Source organism: Gracilinanus agilis, chromosome 2 (assembly GCF_016433145.1).
Source record: "Gracilinanus agilis isolate LMUSP501 chromosome 2, AgileGrace, whole genome shotgun sequence".
Classification (NCBI taxonomy): Eukaryota; Metazoa; Chordata; class Mammalia; order Didelphimorphia; family Didelphidae; genus Gracilinanus; species Gracilinanus agilis.
In genome coordinates this window covers 90574372-90595578 of record NC_058131.1, presented here as the reverse complement: position 1 = coordinate 90595578, position 21207 = coordinate 90574372, and the positions used below count along the sequence as shown (strand labels likewise).

The following is a 21207-nucleotide window of genomic DNA, read 5'->3' as shown; positions in this document are numbered from 1 at the left end:
GCCCCATAAAAAGAAAGACCAAAAAGATATGGAAAATACCTTTTTGGTAACTTATCTCAGCCTCCCTCAGTGGAGCAAAAATGTTCTGACGCATACATGCTTTATCACTTAAAAACATTTCCATTTAACTGAAAATGCTAGGAGTGGAGAGCTGTCTAGGTTAGAACTGCCCCAAATTGTACCACAGCTTCTCTACCTACCCACTCATGTACCCCCAGAAAAACATCTATACATTCCTGATTCCTTCTCCTTGAATGTCCCTCTTCTCTCTCCTCCATTGGTTCATCTGTTTCCTGCTGCCCCCCACCACCAGATGCTCAATCTGTGACTAGTTACTCTATACAGAAAATGATCTGTCCATTCTGGTCCCTCATCCATCAAATCCATTCTGCTTGTCACATGACTTTTGAAGCAAGGGAAACCCAAGCGCCATGATGTTCTTCAGTTCTGACTACACAGCTGGACCCTGGAGTGTCCATGATGCTCTCAGGAGATATACACAGCCCTTTCTGAGCTGACAGCATCCTTTTCCCACAGTCATAGAGTCTGTCCAGCAACCAGATGGAAATACAGGTCTTAGGTGTGAGCTAAAGATAGAGATTTGGGGATCATTCACATAAAGGTTAAGCTTTGAGGTTCAGTGATAGCACAAATGGAGAACATATAGAGTAGCTAATCACAGAGCGAGCATTTGGAGGGGCAGCAGGAAGCAGATGAACCAGTGAAGGAGACAGAAGACAGACATTCATGGAGAAGGAATCAGGAATGGACAGAAGAGAGACTCTTTGAGGGCAAGGACTACTTGATTTTGTCTTTGTATTTGCGATGCTGGCCATAGTAAGGAACTTCATAAATGCTTGTTGAATTGTAGGATTGGATTGAAGATGAATTGTCATAAAAAACAAGAGAAGGGAGAGTTTTAAGTATTGATGGTAAACAGTGTTCAATGCTGTGAAAGTCAAGAAGTGATCATTGGATTTGATGACTTAAGAGGTCATTGATTGCCTTAGAAAAAACAATTTCAGGGGCAGCTGGGTAGCACAGTGGATTGAGAACCAGGCTTAGAGATGGGAGGTCCTAGGTTCAAATCTGGCCTTGGACACTTCCCAGCTGTGTGACCCTGGGCAAGTTACTTGACCCCCATTGCCTAGCCCTTAGCATTTTTCTGCCTTGGAGCCAATATACAGTATTGACTCCAAGACGGAAGGTAAGGGTTTAAAGGGAAAAAAATTTTTCATTGGATGATGAGGTGTCTAATGGATGGATGTCTTCCTTTAAGTATACCATTGGCACTGCCAACTCAACATGTCTGAGATTAACTCATCATCTTCTCCTAAAACCTTATCTGTCCTTCTGGCTTCTTTATTTCTGTTAATGACATGATCATCCCCCCACCCCTCCCTCTTAGTCACCCTGCACTGAATATCTTGGAAGCATCCAGATTGCCAAGTCCTATCAATTCTATCTCTGCAGAACCCCATTACCTCTACTAGGTACTTCAAGCCCTCATCGAGGAGGCAGTGGAGAAGGATGAAAGCTAGAATACCTGGATCTGAATCCTGAATCTTTGGCCAAGTCATTGCATATCTCTGGACCTCCATTTCCCCATCTATTGATAATGATAAGGTTGGACCAGATACTTTCTAAGGTCTCTGATCCTTTGATTGGGCCTTGCTTGGAATATTGCTTAAAACAACCTCCTAACTAGGTTCTTGCCTTAGTCTTTCCACTTTCTAATCCCTCTGACTGGATGCTGCTGGTCAACTTATTCATAGTTCCCAAAGGATAGGAGGTGTTATTGGTGTTCTCCACCCCCCCACTGCATCCAAGCACATAATAGGTATGGAATAAACATTTCACGGATTCCCAGAACTGGAAGGAGCCTCAGACATCATCAAATGACCAGATTCCTTTCCAACTCCTTCATTTTACCAATGAGGCAACTTAGATCCAGAAAAGTGAAATGAATTGCCCCAGGTTATATGGCAAGGCATTGAGAGCTAGCTAGGTCCCAGGCCTCCTCAGGCCAGGTTCAATGTGGTTTCCATTACTGCACACTTCCAGATGGACAGGGACAGTTCTCTGCAAGAGTCAGGTTGGCAATGTGGATCTTCAGCGCTTCCGCTTCTCCTCTTTCCCAACCATCATCCTTAAGAAGCAACAGTTTATAAGAGATAGTGATGTGTGTACAACTGAATAAAACTGAAGGTGGGACCCCTCCAAGAGGGGTTCCTTTATTTTATAAAGGAACAAAGTCTTAAGCCAAAGAAATGAAATTTTTATGGTGGAATTTCAGGCATCAGCAGAACAAGGGAAAGAGTTATTTGAGGGCAGCTGCCTTCTCCACCCACATATGAGGCAAGCCCTGTTTATTGATTGCACACAGTTTTGCTTATGTGGCTACCTTTGCCTCTGTGCTTTAGAGGAAGTATAGCCTAGTAGATAGAACACTAGGCCTATAGAATCAGAAGCCATCTGGATTCAGGTCCTGTATCAGACACTTAGACACAAGTCACTTTTCTTCTGGGCCTCAGCTTCCTCGATACCTGAAGGACCTACCCCCACAGAACTGTTGTGAGTCTCGATTTAGATAATATATATATATTAAACTCCATCTCAGTATCAGTTATCGTTCTTGATGTGCTAGGAGCTGGTTACCCTAGCCCAGCCTCACCTCAGGTACATCTACCCTGTCGCACAATTATTAATCTCCCCACTTTGTTAGGATGACGATGAACCAAATTCTGATTTTCCTCCTGCACATTTCTGCTCACCTCCTGTACATTGCTGGTGACAAGGTGCACAAGCTGTAGGCCATGGATGAAAGTCTCAGCTCAAAAGCTTCTCTACATGGGCCCTAGTCATTTCTTGTTTAGAAATTGGTGGTAAGCAGATGTGTTTGCTGGCAGAGGATGACAATGGATGATGGAGGTGGGGCATGAGTTCTTTTATGTTCCAGCAGAAATGAGATGCTCAGAGTTTATCTTTTTGTGCATACTAGGTTGGATCTGGCACTGTTGTCCATATGGGTCCCCAAAGACTGGCTCCTTTCTGCTTGAAAGACAGCATTGTGTACTGGAAAGGGGGTTGGGTTCAAAGACTAGCTCTTACCACCTGTGTGACCTTGAACATATTAGAACAGCTTGCAGGTAATCCCTCTCCTTTCCTCTTCTTTGGTCCTCTCTCTCTTTCTTTCTCTCCCTCCCTCCCTCCTACACCCCCTCTCTCTTTCTTTCTCTCCCTTCCTCTATCTCTCCCTCCCCACTCTCTGACTATCTCTCTCTGTGTCTGTCTGTCTCTCTTCCTCCCTCTCACTTTATCTCTCTCTCCCTCCCCCCTCTCTGACACTCTCTGTCTCTCTGTCTGTCTCCCCCCTTCTCCCTCGCTCCCCTCCTCTTTCTCCCCCTCCCTATCTCTCTGTCTCTCTTCCTCCCTCTCTCTATTTCTCTCTCCCTCCCTCTCTCTGTCACCCTCCTTTTTTCTCTCATCCCAAAGCAAAATAGTAATCTGTGAGTTTTTCTTTTAGCATCTTGTCCTCCCTTTCCAAGTGTCCTTATGCTGCCTACTAAGGTCCTTCTCATTAGGGAGGGATGGTATGTGATTAATATATTCATTCTAAAAATGTTTGAATTTGATTGTTACCTATAGGAGAAAGGGGAAGGGTTTGCTCTGAAAGAATATAGGAAGAGGCAAGCTAAGGAATCAGTCCTTAATGGCACACATATGGAATCCTTACTTCTAGGGAAGACTGAGGCTGGTGAAGCATTTGAATCCAGAAGCTCTAAACTTTAGTAGGGTCAAAGCTGATGAGGTGTACAAACTAAGTCCAATCTGGTGAGCCTCCAGGAGGTGGAAGCTACCATGATGCCTAGGGAGGAACAAGCCAGCCCACATTGGGAAAACAAAGCAAGTTAAAGCTTCTGTGCTAATCAGTTTTGGGATTGGGCAGTGAGTGACTCCTGCACTTTCAGCCTAAGCCAAGTTAAGGAGATTCACCCTTCATTCTGTGCCCCTACCCACAAATCCTCAATGGTAGAATTCCAGTACCTGACAAAGCAAACTAAATAGGCAGCTGTCTAGTCTGCCTATACATAAGGGCCAGCCCTACACACACTTGTGTCTAAGTTGTGGGATGGCATTTTGGTAAATGGGGTGTTTCTCTCCTATCAATGAGAACTCATTCCAACTGTGCAGATAGTAAGATTCCAAGTTGAATCACCAACTTCTTCACTCCATCCATATGTCACATTTTAAAGTTTACAAAGTCCTTTCCCTTTGAAGTAGGTGGCACAAGAATTACTATCAACCTTCCTGGGTGGAAGGGGAAGAGCTGAGACTTCAAGACAGTGGTTCCCAAACTTTTTTGGCCTACCGTCCCCTTTCCAGAAAAAATATTACTTAGCCCCCTGGAAATTAATTTTTTTAAATTTTAATAGCAATTAATAGGAAAGATAAATGCACCTGTAGCCATCACTGCCCCCCTCCCCCAGATCGCTGTAGCACCCACCAGGGGGCGGTGGTACCCACTTTGGGAATCACTGCTTCAGGAGATGAAATGACTTGCTTGTGGTCTCCCAGCTGTATGCACTGATGGTCTTTAGATAAATCCAGCTCAATTTATATCTGCCTTCTGACCTTTAAATACAACAGACACCTATTCATGATTCCTGTGGTGCCTTGTTCTCCTCTGGTCCTCAAGGAGCTATCTTGGAAGAGTATGTTCACTGGATGCCTGTCTTTTGTGTCTCCCCAGGGTTTGCCTTCTCCTTGGTGGATGCGTCAATGGCTTTGGACTTGGCTGTGGGCTTGCTATGTAAGCTGCTCCAGGATTGGGACCAGGTGGCTACAGGACTCCAATTCCTACTAGAATGGCTCCTGGGGGAAGATGACATCAGGAATGGGACAGAGCGAATGCTTCAGGTAATAGGGGCATCTCAGCCATGTGGAGTCATCTGAAATCTTAGTAATGGAAACTCTGGAACACAGAGTTTGCTTAGTGCCAGCTCACGCCATAAAAATCACATTGTCCTGGAAAGAGGGACCAATGTCAGGACCTTTTACGCCATCAATTATTACTGTATTGTGGGGGGAAAACTTGGTTGAACAGTGGATAGAGCCAGAAGTGCTGGGTTCAAAGGTGGCCTCAGACACATCCCAGCTGTGTGACCCTGGGTAAATCACATAAACCCAGTTGCCTAGCCCTTACCATTCTTCCACCTTGGAACTGATACTTAGTATTGATTCTAAGACAAAAGGCAAAGGTTTTTAAAAGATTAAAAAAATTTACAGATGAGAAGAAACTGAGGCCCAAAATGGTTCAGTGATTTGCCCAAGATCACCCAGGTGATAAGAGCTGGGATTTCAAGCTCATATTCCCCAATCTCATACCCTGCACTCTTCCTCATTTCTGATTTGCTGCCTTAGTAAGCAGTTCTGGCACCCACCTGAGACCAGTGAATGGCAGGTGTGTTCCCTTGATAGGCAGGAAACCTGAGACCCAGAGAAACAAATTCTGGTCCATGGAAAGCCAACCAAATGATGAGAGAGCTGGAATTGTGATTCATCAGCATGGCCGAGCCCTCTTGACCTCCCAGAAGGGCCCGGGACAAGCAGGTCATAGCAGCAGCCTAAGATGTAAGATATCAGGGGACAGGAGAGAGTATGATGAAAGAACCCCACCAGGTCAGAGTGCTGTGATCATTTTATCCCTAACAACAGAGTCCATCTTTGAAATTGCTTTTGCTTTTTGATATATTCCTAAGATTGTTCCTTTTTTCTTCTGTCTCCATTGAAAAAACCTTCTAGGCTGAAGCCCACTGACGTGCTACTTGTAATGTAATAATGTAAGAATAAAATGTAATAATAAAAATTAATCATGGTTAGCATTTTTAGAGCACTTTAAGGTTGGTACAATGCTATATAAATATAATTTCATTTGATTCTTTCAACCATCGTAGGGACCAAAGGCAAACAGAGGTTAAGTGACTGGCCTAGGGTCACATAGCTACTGAATATCTGATCTCAATGCTTTTGCATAAGTCTTGAGATCCCCCAAATTCTCCTCCAGCTTCTTAAGGTCACTCAAGTTATTTTCTAGTTTTTATTCAAGGTGTGCTTTTAGTTCAGCAAAACTATTATTCTATTTCTTCCTGAGGTAATAGGCAAAATGCCAAGCCTCCTTATCACTATAAGTATGACTAGGAATAGTGCTATATAGAGCCACTGTGAAATATTCTGTTAGATAATAAGTCATTTTAGATAGACAAGAAACAGTAACCCAACTTGAACCAGACTACTTAGAATCATAGTTGTTAATTTTGTTTGCAGTTCTACTTTTTGTCAGTAGATGGCATTGTTTAACATAAAGAATCAACAGCCATAATAGAATTAACTATTAGGAACTTGACTTAGGGATAGTTTCAGTAAAAAGTAAGGAAAATGATCAGAAGGTTATGGGTTTGAGGTCCCTTCGTGGTCGCCAATTAAATATAAGGGTTAAAATACAGGTTTTGTCAAAATAAGAGAGCAGCTTTTAATAGTTCAAGTTTTAATGAGAATATAGTAGAGTTGTAAATTAATATTATCCCTTTAAGCCATAGAAAATTTCTAGCAGCTTTTAACAATTAACAATTTAGCTTAATTAAAATAGAGATAGTAAAAGAATATAGTAAAGGAAGGAAAGATAGAAAAGAGGAAAGAGAGATTACTAATCTTATATTTTATAAATATACCTAAAATTCCTAATAACTACTTCTAACTGTCTTCTGAGGATAGCTTCTTCTTGCCTGGCAAACACCAGGTCTATCTAACCTACTTTATCTATAAATGATTCACTACCTACTTAACTCCCTAAAATAATGGATAGCCACTACTCACTCACTCCTTCAATTTGTTTTCTATAGCAGCCCAACTGTCAGTAGCCAACCTTGCCTATAAGACAGACCTGCTGTTCTCTAGAGATCCCAAAGGTAAAAAGCCCTTTAAAGGCTAAAAGCCAAAAGCCCTCTCAGTAAGCAACTTAACTGTCAGCAACTGACTCACCAATTGTCAGTCCGCAACTCACAGCCCACAACTGGCACTGGTTCCTGCTTCCTGTCACTGTGGGCTGGTTAAGTGACCTTCGAGGTGGGAAGTGATATGTGTCTGTTAGGAGAGAGGAAGGAGTTGGAGTCCAAGGAGGAAGAAGTTGGAGACAATCATACGAGGATAAATTAGACTAGTCTCAATTATCATAAAAGCTCATTTCTGAAATGCTAGAATATTCACAAAGTATTTTCCTCAGACAGGTAGTAATGTTACCACCATTCTAAAGAAAAGTTGGTGGTTATGAATGCTGAGCCATAAGCAATGATATTTTAAAGACTCTAGAGAATGAGAAAAATGGCTAAGTTCTTAGTTGTCAAAAAAAAAAAAAAAGGAAAGAGGGTATAAACTATAGGCCCATGAACTTAATTTCGATTCCTGGAAAAAAAAATATTAAACACAATATGAACTGGAGACTTTGTGCTTATCCAGAAAAGGAGCTAGTTGTCACCCTGGTCATCAAAAGCAGGTCCTACCAGACTAAGTTGATTTTTTTTTTTTGACAGGCTTCCTAGATCAGGGGAATGCTGCCAAACATTTAACAAAAGTTTCTCGTGCTCTTTTGTGGACAAAGTGGAGACCCGTGGGCTGGGTGATGGTATATTTAAGTAGATTAATAACTCCCAGAAACAAATCAGAACTGAAAGGGACCGCAGGGACCATCTAGTTCCACCCCTTCATTTACAGAGGGGCAGACTGAGATTCAAAGAAGTTAAGCTATTTGCCCAGGGTCACATAGCTAATCAGTGTAAAAGATAGAACTGATGTCAACATGGAGGTAGCTCTCTAGTGAAGTTCCCCAGTCTTACTTAAATATTACATACCATTCAATATTTTTTAACCCAATCTGTAATTTATTTGGTAAGGGAAACATCCAGTAAAGAAATACCCTGTACCCACTCAGCTGAGCATCTCTCTGAGGCTCTGAGGCTCAGAGAACTGACCCATCCACGATCCAAAAGGGCCTGGAAGGGTTAGAACCATGAGTCCCATCTAATGGAGGAAATTCATGTCAGTGATCTTTGAGCTCCTTGATAACCCTGGCTTATCCTTCTGGCCATACAGATCCTCCTTCTCTTGGCACTTTATCACTCTGTGTGCCTGCCCCTCAGCATACCCTCTCCCTAAGGAGGCCAGTGTGGGCTGTGGACTGTCCCCTGGTCAGCCTTCAGACCTGCTGCTCTGAGGCCTCTTCATTGGTCATGCCTTCTCACACGCTAGAGACTAGATAGAGAACTGACAGATAGGACCAAGAAAATGGACCAGACCAACAGATAGACAGACCAAAAGGACAGACAGATGGATGGATAGACCAGACAGACAGATAGACAGATAGATAATTAGACAGATAGACAAGGGAGGAGAGAATTTATTAAGCCCCCTATGGGTCATGGAGGGAGTTTGTGAAGAGCCACTGGTACTGATCCAATCCCTGGCCTGAAGGATTTACATTCTAAAAGGAATGCATAGAAAGGGGTGTTGGGGAGGCATTGGGGTGAGGAAGGGGAGTGCCCTGAAGGCTTGGCCCCCAGCAAGAGAAGGTGAAAGCCCACCTATCAGAGAAAGTGGGTCCCAGGGACAGTGTCCAAGTTTCTAGTGGGAGGGAGATAAGGCATCTTTAGGAGGTAGTGGATGAGAATTGATGTAGAAGGCCTTTAGAGTTGGAATGCACTTGCTAGCTGTGTAACCCTGGACAGGTCCTTTAACTTCTCAAACTTTGTTTCCTCATCTGTAAAATGGGGATATTAGCACCTCTTTCACAAAGATGAGGATCAGATGAGATATCATATAAATATAGTATTTATATATGCCATGTAAATACTAGCAATTGTTGTTAGAAGAGGAAGAAGGACTGAGAACAGAATGATGTGGAGACCCTCCACACAACCTGTCATTGTAGTTTGAGTGACCCATAATTTTAATCCTCAAGACTGTGGTATTCCATGACTCACAACCTCCCTGGAGGAATATTGCTCTTAAAAACCTAGGGCAGTGTTTCAAGGAGAAGCTTTGAGGTCCTTAAAAGCATTGGACATTTTTTTCCCTTTTTTTTACTGTGATCTTAACAAACATGAACATTTCAATGTGGAAAGAACAACAAAAAAAAAGAACTGCATATGAAACCACAAATATCTGGTACATTTTTTAAATGGTATATCAAATTTAACATGATAGCACCAACACTGCCCTGCTTCTCTATGTCCCCATCTGAACTTTCTCCTGTTTTCTTCCATTTTTTGAATATTTCCTTGACACTCTTTTTCCATCCTTCACTTCTCCCACAACTCTCTCTCCCAATACCATCCCCAAATCTCTCCCTTGTAACAGATAGGTACAGTAAGGCAGAGCATATTCACACAATGGCCTTTTCTGAAAATGCATGCCTTTTCTTGCACTTCTAATCTAGATCACCTCTCTGCCAAAAGGTTGGAAGCATGATTCATCATCAGTCTTCTGAAGTCAAAATTAGTTATTGATCAGGGTTTTTAAATCTTTCATTTATTTTTCTTTACATTACCGTCATCATGGTAAAAACTGTTTCCCTTTCCTAATCACTTAACTGTGGATCAGTTCATAAAAGTCTTACCAGGTTTCTCTGAATCTGGCCCTTTCATCATTTCTTACAGTGTAACAAAATTCCATTATATTACTATATTCTTATGTATTCAGCCATTACCCAGATGATGGACACCCACTTATTTCTAGTTCTTTGCTACAACAAAAGCTGCTTCCATAAATATTGCGAAAATGAGTCCTTTCCCTCTGTCTTTGAGTATATGTCTAGTGATTGTGATGCTGAACCAAGATACAGAGTCTACATTTTCCTGAAAGCAATCTTTTTTCCCATTCAATTCTGGACTCGAATTATTGCCCATCTGTAAAGATATTTTATTTTACCAATTACATGTAATAATGAGTTTCCACATAAGTTTTCTGAAGTTATAGAATCCAGATTGTTTCCCTAACTTCCTTTCCCTCCCCATTCCCAAAGTTAGGGTTTTACATGTAATCTCACACAAAACATATTTCCATATATCATTGCCCATCTGAAGAAACTGATGAGTCAGGTCATCACTCTGCCATATCCAGTCTGGACTGTTGGCATTCATCATCCACTTGGTTTTTCCAATGTGGATAGGCCAAACTTTTTTTTAGAGATTAGAGATCTCATTTAGAAGACTCAGCACTGTTTCTGGGCTTGATGCAATCTGTACAATGTTATGTACATTATGCACAAACAGCAGCAATAGAAGACTTAATTATCTATAGGAAATCTCTTTTCCATTTGGACCTCAAACTAAACATTCTCTTTGGCAAGTGTAACCAAGCCTCAGCTGGGTGTGGTGCTCTTTTTCTCAAGTTTGGAGGAGTATTGCACAGCCCCCTGCGCATACAGCATCCTGTCCTGGCAATCTGTCCTGCCTTCTTTATGCTTCAGTTCTCTGGCCTGGTGCTGGCAGTTCAGAGCAAAAAGTACCTCAATGGGAGAGCTTAGAATGGATACCTTGGATCCTTTGGTTTTACGGAGAATACAGAGAAAAGAGAGAAACTTAATAATTATAATGTTATAGGGATCATAAATCAGAGAATGAGGGTTCAGAGTAAATGGAAGAGAGATAATGAAGAGAATAAGAGAAACTCTTTTTGAAAGGGTTCTGAAGGACAGAAGAGGAAGGAAGAATTTACTTGACTAAGAGGGAATAAGAAGGGGAAGAAATTTATAACCCGATAAAAGCAAGAGATAAAAACAAACTAACAAACAAAAAGCTAAAGGAAAAGGAATAATCAAGGAGGTCATCAGAGAAGAGAGCTGTGGAAATTGGATTACCTCAAAAAAATAAAGAAAAATAACTAAAGGAGCATAATACTGTATTTTCAGTGGAAAAGGGGAAAAAATCTTACTTGAAAAAGAATTAGAAACAGATGGGAGAAAATATAAACCTAATTTTTAGAACTTTAAATGTGAATGGATTAAGCAATCCAATAAAATGAAAAAGAGTGACAGATTAGATAAACAAACAAAATCTGAAAGAAACTGCTAATCATGAGAGATTTACAGAAGAATTCTATCATATTTTTAAAGAATTAAAATTATTCTCAAAAATTGTGTAAGAAAGAACCTTACCAGAATCCTTTTATGAGAAAAATATAATCCCAATACATAAAATAGAGGAGAAATAAAACACAGGAAGAAAACTATAGGCCAATTTCTTATTAAAAACCTCAATAAAAGCTCAAAAATTTTTAAAAAATCCTATTTTTTAATTTAAATTTTTAAATTTGTTTAAAAATCGCATTACACAATTTATCCAAGAAATCATTCATTTTAATCAAATGAGATTTGTACCATAGATGAAAGGATGACTCAGCTTTAGGAAAACAATATATATAATATTAAAAAACAAAATATCCCAAACCATATTAAGCATTCTTTCCTGCTAAAAACCCTATAGAGTATAAACATAGAGGGGCTTTTTTAAAAAATATCATTAAAAAGCATCTCTTTAAAACCAAATGTATGCATCATGTATAATGAGAATACACTAGAACCTTTTCCAATAAATGCAGTAGTGAAGCAAGAATGCCCACCCTGTCTTCTATTATTGAATATAGTTCTGGAAATGTTAGCAAAAACAAAAAGACAAGAAAAAAGAAAAAAAATCAAAACATGTAAAGAGGAGATGAAATTATCCCTGTAAATGATGATTTACTCAGAAAACTCCATGGCATGGGGAGGGGCAGCTGGGTGGCTCAGTGGATTGAGAGCCAGGCCCAGAGACGGGAGGTTCTGAGTTCAAATCTGGCCTCAGACACTTCCTAGCTGTGTGATCCTGGGCAAGTCACTTTAACCCCCATTGCCTAGCCCTTACCAATATACCCAGTATTGATTCCAAGATGGAAGGTAAGGGTTTAAAGAAAGAAAGAAAGAAAGAAAACTCCAGGGCATTAACAAAGACTGACAATAAATAATCAGAGTTGCAGGCTACAATGTAAATCACTGAAAATCAACAGAATTTCTATGTAATAACCAACAAATCATAAGAAGCAATAATAAAAAAGGGAAATCCCATTCCAGATAACTACAAAATGCATAAAATAACCTGGGGATCTACTTGTGAAAATCCACAAAAGACTTGTATAGACTCAATTACAGAGCACTCTTCAGAGAAATAAATGACAACCCAAATAGCTGCTCATAATTTAGCTGTGCAAATATAATTAAATATAATATCAAAATTAATATGTATTTTTTTCATGTCATACTAATCAAACTACCAAGGGAATACTTTACAGAACTTTATTAAAGGTCTAGATCAGTAATTCCCAAACTTTTTTGGCCTACCACCCCCTTTCCAGAAAAAATATTACTTAGCCCCCTGGAAATTAATTTTTTTAAATTTTAATAGCAATCCATCACTACTTCCCTGGATCACTGCAGCACCCACCAGGGGGTGGTAGCACCCACTTTGGGAATCACTGGTCTAGAATATCAAGGTAAATGATAAAAAGAGATAAGGAGAAAAGAGGAATAGCACTTGCAGACCTCAAACTATATTATAAAATCATCCTCAAAAACCATCTGAGTTCAATTAAGGAATAAAAAGTTAGACCAGTGATTCCCAAAGTGGACGCTACCGCCCCCTGGTGGGTGCTGCAGCAATCCAGGGGAGCGGTGATGGCCACAGGTGCATTTATCTTTCCTATTAATTGCTATTAAAATTTTAAAAAATTAATTTCCAGGGGGCCAAGTAATATTTTTTCTGGAAAGGGGGTGGGTAGGTCAAAAAAGTTTGGGAACCACTGAGTTAGACCAACCAAACAAACTAGACAAAGGAGATTCAGGAATAATGGAACTCAATCGCCCAGTATTTGATTAAGTAGAAACATATTACTTGTTTCTACCTAACTGATAAAACTACCTAACTGATAAAACTACCTAACTGATAAAACCTGACAGGAAAACTAGAAAGCACTCTGGCAGAAACTAGGCTTAGACTAACACCTTACACCACATCCCATGATACATTTTACATGGATACATGACCTTAATATTAAATATAATACTATAAAAAATTAGAAGAGAAACATCACATACTTCTCACAGCTCTGAGTAGGAGATATATTCTTAGCTAAACAAGAGACAGGGTCAGTTACAAAATATAAAATAGGTAATTTTGACTACTTGAAACTGAAACGCTTTAGCACAGATAGCATTAATGTATCTAGGATGAGAAGTGAAGTGCTCAAATGGGAAAAAAAATCTTTGTACCAGATTTCTCTAATAAGGATTTGGTATACAAAGATATGTGTGTGTGTGTGTGTGTGTGTGTGTGTATGTGTATATATATATATATAATAGCCACTCCCCAATAGATTAATGATCAATGGATGTGAACAGTTTGTAAAAGAACTACAAAGAATTCACCCACACATAAAAAATGCTCCAAATCACTAAGACTAATATCATTATTATTATTAATAGTTAATAAGAGAAATTTAAACAACCCTAATGTTTCACTGCTCACCCTTAAAATTGACAAAAGTGATGTGAAATGGCAATGGTGAGTGTTGGAAGCATTGTAGGAAGATGGGCACACTGATGCATAGCCAGTGCAGCTGTGAAATGATACAACCATTTCAGAAAGCAATTTGGAATTATGAAAATAAAGTAATTAAGATGTCCCTACATATTGAGACTGGACTTAGACCTCAAGGAACCCACAAATAAGAAAAAAAACCCACATACTCCAAAATATTTATATCAACACATTTTGTGCTAAGAATTAGAAATAAAGTAGATGCATATTTATTGGGGCATAGCTAAACAAATTGTGGCATATGAATGGAACGGAATATTCCCTCCTGTAAAGAAATATGTGTTAAATACAGAGAAGCATTGAAAAATCTATTTGAACTAATGTAGAGTAAAGTAGAAGCAAGAAAATAATGGACACAGTAACTACAACAGTGTAATTGAAAAGAACCACACTCCCCAAAATCAAAAGTAAAAGTATGAGGACAGCTTGATGGCTCAGTGGATAGAGAGCCAGCCTAGAGACGGGAGGTCCTGGGTTCAAATATGACCTTCAACTCTTTCTAGCTGTGCGACCCTGGGTAAGTCACTTATCCCCCGTCGCCTAACCCTTACCACTCTTCTGCCTTGAAACCAAAACACAGGATTGATTCTAAGATGATGGAAGGTAGGGGTTAAAAAAAAAAAAGCAAATGTAACAAAATTATAAAAATCAACGGAAGTAGTAAAGACATACCCAAATTCATCCCTTTTGGAAGTTCACAGGTGTTACACATTACACTTTTTCAGACTTTTTCATTGTATCTTATCAGTTGTGCTGACTTTTTAAAATCTCCCCCCAAAATACTGTTTGTCATATGGAATGATCTCTGGGAGGGGGAAGAAGAAGAATGCATAGGATACATGGTAATGAGAGAAAGAAAATATCAGAAACTTCCTTTAAAATAAGTAGTTGATGTTGATTGAATGAAAGGTTGATAGTATTTTTCATCACCAACCTTGGGAACTGTGTTTGATAATTGTTTTGATCAAAGTTCTTATATTTCTCAAAACAGTTTTTCTTTACAATGGTATTATTGTATAAATTATTCTTCTAGTTCTGCTCATTCACGCTGCAGTTAATTCATATATTTTCCTAGGTTTATCTTTCATCACTTATTTATGGCACAATAATATTCCATTATGTTCATATACCATAATTTATTCAGTCATTCCTCAATTGATAGTTTCCAGTTACTTACCACTACACCCAGAGCTGCTGTAAGTATTTTTGTACATATAGGTTCCTTTTATTTCTTTGAACTTTTGAGTGTATAGACCTATTAGAGATATCACCAGGTCAATGGCCATATAGCATTTAGTAACTTTTGAGGGTTTCCATCTCTAAAATCTGTGTATAAATATACCTATTTTCCCTCAACCCTGCCAACAGTTGTCATTTTCTACATGCATACCTTTTTGGCATCATTTTTGCCAATCTGATGGGTTATGAGGTAGAAACTTAGAATAGTTTAAATTTTCTGGGAAGATGAAATTTGATAGGGACAAACAAAATTCTCTTCTTGTGTTAAAAAAATATTTGTTTTGCAAGTACAAATGATGGGAGTTACAAGTGCACAGTAATGTAGGTGAAGAAATCAGGTGCTAGTAGGCTGCAGAGTCTGTTTCGGTCAGTGGTACAACATAAACTTCAGTGTGTGAACGAGGCTGAATTGAGAGAAATAGTGCCCGGAATATAGCAGGCCCCTTTTTCATGTGACATCTTGAGTATTATTCTGTATACTGAGCACCACATTTTAGGGACACACGACGAGGGTAGCGACCTCAAAACAGTGACATGCAAAGGAATGAGGACTGCTTAACGTGAAGAAGAGAAAACTCAGAGTCAGGAAAACACATGGTAGCTTTTACCAGGTATTCGAAACGCTATTGTGTGAGATTGGGATGGAACTGGTTCTTCTAAGGCGCCACATAAAACTGGGAACAGCCAGAGGAAGATGAAGAAGAGGCAGATTTCAGCTCCTTGTAAGGAAAAATCAGAATAATAATTTTCCAGAACTAGTCAGCTCTGTCTCAGAGATGAGTGGGTGCCTCTGGACGACCACTTGTGCCGTAGAGGTCAGGAGCACAGAATTTAGAGTAGGGGGTTCAAATCCCTGCCTTGCTACTTACTACCTGGGTGACCCTAGATGACTAGTCTTCACTTTTTCTAGGCTCCAAATTTCCTCCATGTCAAATGAGCAGGTTGGACTAGAGGCCATCCATGCTCTAAATCTAGGATTCTATGACCCAGGTTCAGCCCCAAATTTTGCCAACTGCCAGCTGTGTAAGCTTGGATTTGGCCCTCCGTCTTTCCTGATCCTTAGTTTCCTCAGCTATAAAATGAGGTTTTACTATATAACTAAGGTCCTAAAGTCCCTTCCAGCTATAAACCAATCAATCAATACCGAGCACCCACTATGTACAGGCACTGTGCCAAGCATTGGGGTTACAAAAAAGAGGCAAAAGACGGTCCCTGCCCACAAGGCGTTAAATCTATGACTATGATTCCTGTACAGATTGGACTAAATGGCTTCTTAAGTGTCTTCCCACTCTCAGGGTCTGCGATTTGCCCATTTTTAGAGGGAAGAAGTGACTTGCCCACCAACACACAGCCAACAGGGGATTTAGTGGCTCTAGATGGTCAAGTCTTTCCTAACACCAAATTCCATGTTTTTCTCCAGCGAACATTGTCCCTCAGGGACTATGGGGGTGGGGGGTTGGGGGGAATGCCTGTTCTCTGCCTTTCAGGGCTCTGGCCAAGAAGGATCTGTTTAATATGACTTTTTCTCACCTTGCTCATTTGTTCTTTTGGTCCAGGTTGAAGATGACTTTGTGTTTGACAAAGGTGAAGTGAACATTTGGGCTGAGACACTAACCCAAGTGGGCCACCTAGTCAAACATTTGTCTTCCCTCTGTAAGAAAAGCTGGCTTTCCCAGGATCCCACGGCACTCCATCAGCTGAGAAGGAAAGCATGCCAGCAATTCCAACACCTATCACAGCTATTCCAAGAGCTGCCTCCAAATCCTGAATTTTCTAAGACAACTGACTATACGAGATTGCGCATCCAGAAGGAAAGAACTTCAGCTTGCCTGAAGATGCTAGATATTCTTGAAGGGAAGGGGGAGAAACCCTGGGCCACTGATATTTCGCTACCTGTTGTCATTTAATTCTGCAGAGAATAAAGCCCAAATCTACAGAGTGATGTGGGAAAGGGATGTGTTTGGGGGTTGGGGAGTTTTTGTCCTGCACTAAGTACACAGGAAATATTACCTACATTAAAAATCCTTTTTGTTCACTGTGTCCCTTCTGCCCCAATGAGGTGGACCAACTGTCCCTTCTTACAGAAGGATCTTTCTTCTCAATACATTTACTTAGATCTTGCAAGCCAGCCAAGTTTATTGCAGCCACTGTTGGAGGTGGAGCCATTAAATTTGATATTTACCTTGCTCCCAGGTGCAGGCCACCTGCAGGCCCGAATTAGCTGTTTTCTTCCCTAGAGTCCATTCTGTCTGCATCCCCCTTTAGAAAAGTCTCATGTTTTTAATGTGATTTAAAAAGAAAAAAAAAACCTCATTTGGATTCTTTGATCAGATTCTAAATGTTATTCCATTTTAGCAAAGAAGGAAATACATTCCAAATGTTTCCATTTTTAAAATCTAAGTGAATTAAAAAGCAACTTCATACAGATAATTTGATTGTGTGGGAGACCTGCGGTGATACACAATTTAAAAATATTTTGTCCCAAATCATTAAAAGAGCCTTATGGCCCTTCTTTGTTCCTTCTATCCACCTCTCCTTCCCCACCTCCCAAGGTGTTTGATCAAAAGCAATCAGTAAAAAGTTTGATTGTAGCCCAGGAAAAACTAGAAGCGATCCCCTAAGCTCTTGGAAAGAGTCAGAAGGAAAGAAGGTCCCAGGCTGGGAAAATATTATCATCTTCCCTTCTTATATTTTCCTTGATGAAAATGACAAGAAGCTTTCTTATTTAAGGAAGGAAAAAACAAAACACACACATCCATTTGAATGATATAAACTAGAGACCTCCAAGGATTTTCCTGGTGCCTCACAGAACATCCAGGAGGTGGCACCCTCGCATGAGTTTTGCTTGAGCACTCTGAAATAGTGTTGTTTCTGGTCTCTTTCCCCTTTAATTGACAACTTGAGGAGAGTCACAAATTCGGTTATTTTAATATTAAGCAATCCAGGATGTGTTTTAACAGCAACCAGGTTCACCTTTCAGTTCAAGCCATCCCAAAAAGGCTTTTTTCAGTCTTTGTGTGAAAAATCATAGGTACTTCATTAGCATCTGGCAAATAAATGTTTAATGTTTCTTAAGAGATCAATTAAAGTTATTTTAATGGCTTGTCAAGGTCTGAGGGGCAGTTGGGGGAATAAAAGTATTTGAAATGCTCATTTCCATTGCAGGAGAATAAATGTTGAATTAATATTTAATGTTGGGTTGGAGGGGTGTGAAAGAGGGGAGAATGGGGAGAGCCTGTGATATCCAGGGGCACTTAGCAAATTAATAATTCCTATGTATCTTACTGGCTTAGAGAGTTGTCTAGGTCAGTGTCTTGCCTAGGGTCACAAAGCTGGTGCCAGTCAGATTTAAGATTTGAACCAAGGCATTCCTAATTCCAAGACTGGCCCTTGGAGTTTTATATTTTGAAACACAAAAAGTAATAAAGAGAACTCTGGCTGGGAACCCTGAGTTCTAGTCCCAACCCTGTGATTAACCAGTTATATGGCCTTGGGTCCACCTCTGGACTTTCCTTTTCCCATTTGTAAAAGAAAAGGGTTTGGTCTGATAATTAAGGTCTTTTCCATCACTTGATTCCATATGCTTAGTTCTAAATACTAAAAAGTAAATGTTGGATTAAAATGTAATGTGTTTGTTTTTAAGACAGAAAACCATGGCTTCTTAGACCATAAAGCTCCCTAGAAATGCCAGAGGTGACTTTACAGAGCATATACCAAAATCTCTTTGTTTTAGGATGCTGCATGAACTTTTGAGTTTTCTGAACTCACTAAAGTGGATAACTTTCCATTTTCCTTTTGTCTCTGAAAAGTTTCCCTAGTGAGAAGTCAGTAGGGAAGTGAGACTGGTGGATGGGGAGGGAAGGGTAGAGATGGGAAATGGACTAGAAGACTAAGCCTAATATCCTTAATGTTGTTCCAATCAGAGGGCTAGCCAAGAGGGTGGCAGGCTTTCATTTTATTTCCTTTTTTAAAAAATGCTTGTTGACCCCAAATGCAGAATCTAAGGAAAACTCAATTTCACACTAGAATAATAATTCTCCAGAGAAAAAAGGGCTGGGAACCCTCTGGGATATGTCAGAGGGTCTGTGATTTCCTTAGAACAGGCATTCCCCTCAACCATCGTGTCCTCGTGATTTAGTAAATAGTCTAGAGATTTTGATGCCTGAATGAAAAAACATCAACCCTGAAAATAAACTGATGAACCCATTTGAACCTGGGGAGGATGGCTCTTAGACAAAAGATGGGCAATCTGACTCCAGGGTGGAAGGACACAGACTTTCCAGCTCATCATACCAAAGCTGGCACACCACTGACATGGGCTTAGAGAACTCTGGTCCACCTCCATGCATGAACAAGACTTTAATGGAGAGTTATTATTATTATTATTATTCACCATTTCATCTGCTGCTTCTAGCCACCTAACTCTAATATCCACAAGTTGGTCAACTAGAACCTAGACTGTTAGTTTATTGGATTTGGTTCTGGGTCCTGACTCTTAATCTGTAAAATGAAGTTGATCTTGACTTTAAAGATCCCTTCCAGTTCCAAAAATCTGTGAAGTCGGTGTCCCCTCCAACATCCATCAGAGCTTTATGATTTATTGGATTAGAGCTAGACATTGGAAGTCATCTGGTACAACTTCATTTTACAAATTAAGAAAACTGAGCCCAGGATCAAATACAATGACTCGCCCAAGTTCACACTAATTTTATAGACTTTGCCAGCCTCACTCATTCTCACTCACTGCCTTGGCTACGCTCTGGTTTTAATGCCAAGGCAGGCTTGTTGTGATCAGCCCAACCTCCTGTGGAGGGGTGCTTCGAAGGCTCTTAATAAATTAGTGAAGTGCCTGGGAAGAAGGGAAGGAGGTGAAGGTGGCAGAGAATGGATAATAACCAGCACACACTGTCATGGCACCAGGGGAAGAACCACACGAACTTGACTAAAAATGCAAAGGGGGCTATCAAAGAGACACGGATCCAGATCCACGGGACCCCGCTCCGTCATTGCGCTGGACCCAAGGGCCGGCAGGTTCGGATCTTCTATCTCGCTGGCACGGACTGGAAGCACTCGTGGGAAGGGCGTCGCAGCCCGGGGCCACTGATTGGGAGCACCTGAACCCCAGAAAGGAGGCGGGAAGGTGGGGGAATAAAGGGCTCCCCCGCGGTAGCCAAGAGCGCTAGAGGGGGCTGTCTCCCCGGGAAATAAGGGCTCTACGGCAAAACTTTAGGCTTCCCCTGATTTTGCCACACCAGCTCAGGCTGGCGGAAGGCGGGCGTGGCCAGGGCGGGAGCGTTGTTTATCTCCAGACTACCAAGGGCTAGCAAGGAACTCGTCGGGGAGCGGGGCTCGAGGAAGGCAGAAGCGGCCGGTGTCCGGCCCTCCCTTGGCCCCAGGAGGAGGAGGGGAGCTGCAAGAATAGCCATTGCCTCCGCAGGCCTGCTCCCCCACCCCCGGGCCTCTGCTCGGGCTCCCCCGCCCGGGACGGCCCGCGCCACTCACAGCGCCTTTGGCCCCGGCTCAAGGTCTTGTGATGTGATTAGCGAAGCCAGCTCCTTGTCCTCTGACACACAGCCCCGCCCCGGCCCGCTCGGGCCCTGTTTACTGCGGGCCCCGGCTGGGGGTAGCGGGGCGGAGCCTAGAGGACCCGGGCTTTTCCAGCCCAACCCAGCCCCACGCCCCCTCCACCCCTCGGAGCAGGCGCACTTCCCTCCTGGCCTGGAGGAAGCCCCTGCAGCCTCTCTTCCACGTGTTCGATCGCTGCACTTCCTCTCCCAGGGGGCCTTGGAGCCAGGACCCCAGTTTCCAAGCCTTCGTCCGAAACTTCTTACGTGCTGCAACCCCTGTGCCCCCTCCCCCTTTTAACTTTCCGCCCAGCCCACTGTACTTTGCAAACCAGGCAAAGTTAATGTGGAGGGTTGCAATATTCCAAAATGTTGCAATCCCTCCTCCGGTGCACTGATAGATCTATTATTAGCGCGGGGGCAGGGAGTGAAGAACCCAGGCCCAGGGGGCGCGGGCGGCCTCCAAGGATGCAGCCCCTGAGCCACGTTTAAAAGTCCCCGGGCTCGGATACGCACGAGGCCCAGGCGGTGGGGAGCCCAAACTTACTCTGTCCCACATGGCTCAGGAGCCTCAGCTTCTCCCCACCCCCAGCCCGCCGCCGCGAGACTTGGGACCCGCCCTCCAAGTCCTCGCTCTACATCCCCCCCTCGGCCCGCCCAGCCGTGCAGGGGCCACCCCTACGACTCCCCCGCCCGCCCCGCTCCAAAAAAAAAAAAAAAAA

General features: G+C 41.7%; 1 protein-coding gene across 1 annotated transcript in view; it reads left to right on the top strand.

Moving 5' to 3' along the window:
- The window catches only part of THADA (THADA armadillo repeat containing), a 424131-nt gene extending 406062 nt beyond the window's left edge, over positions 1-18069 (top strand). Inside the window, exons 37-38 of the mRNA XM_044659462.1 lie at positions 4754-4920; positions 16478-18069. Coding sequence (XP_044515397.1) covers positions 4754-4920; positions 16478-16828 — 518 coding nt within the window. The 3' untranslated portion in view covers positions 16829-18069. The remainder of the gene's footprint in view (positions 1-4753; positions 4921-16477) is intronic.
- Positions 18070-21207: the final 3138 nt, after the last annotated feature.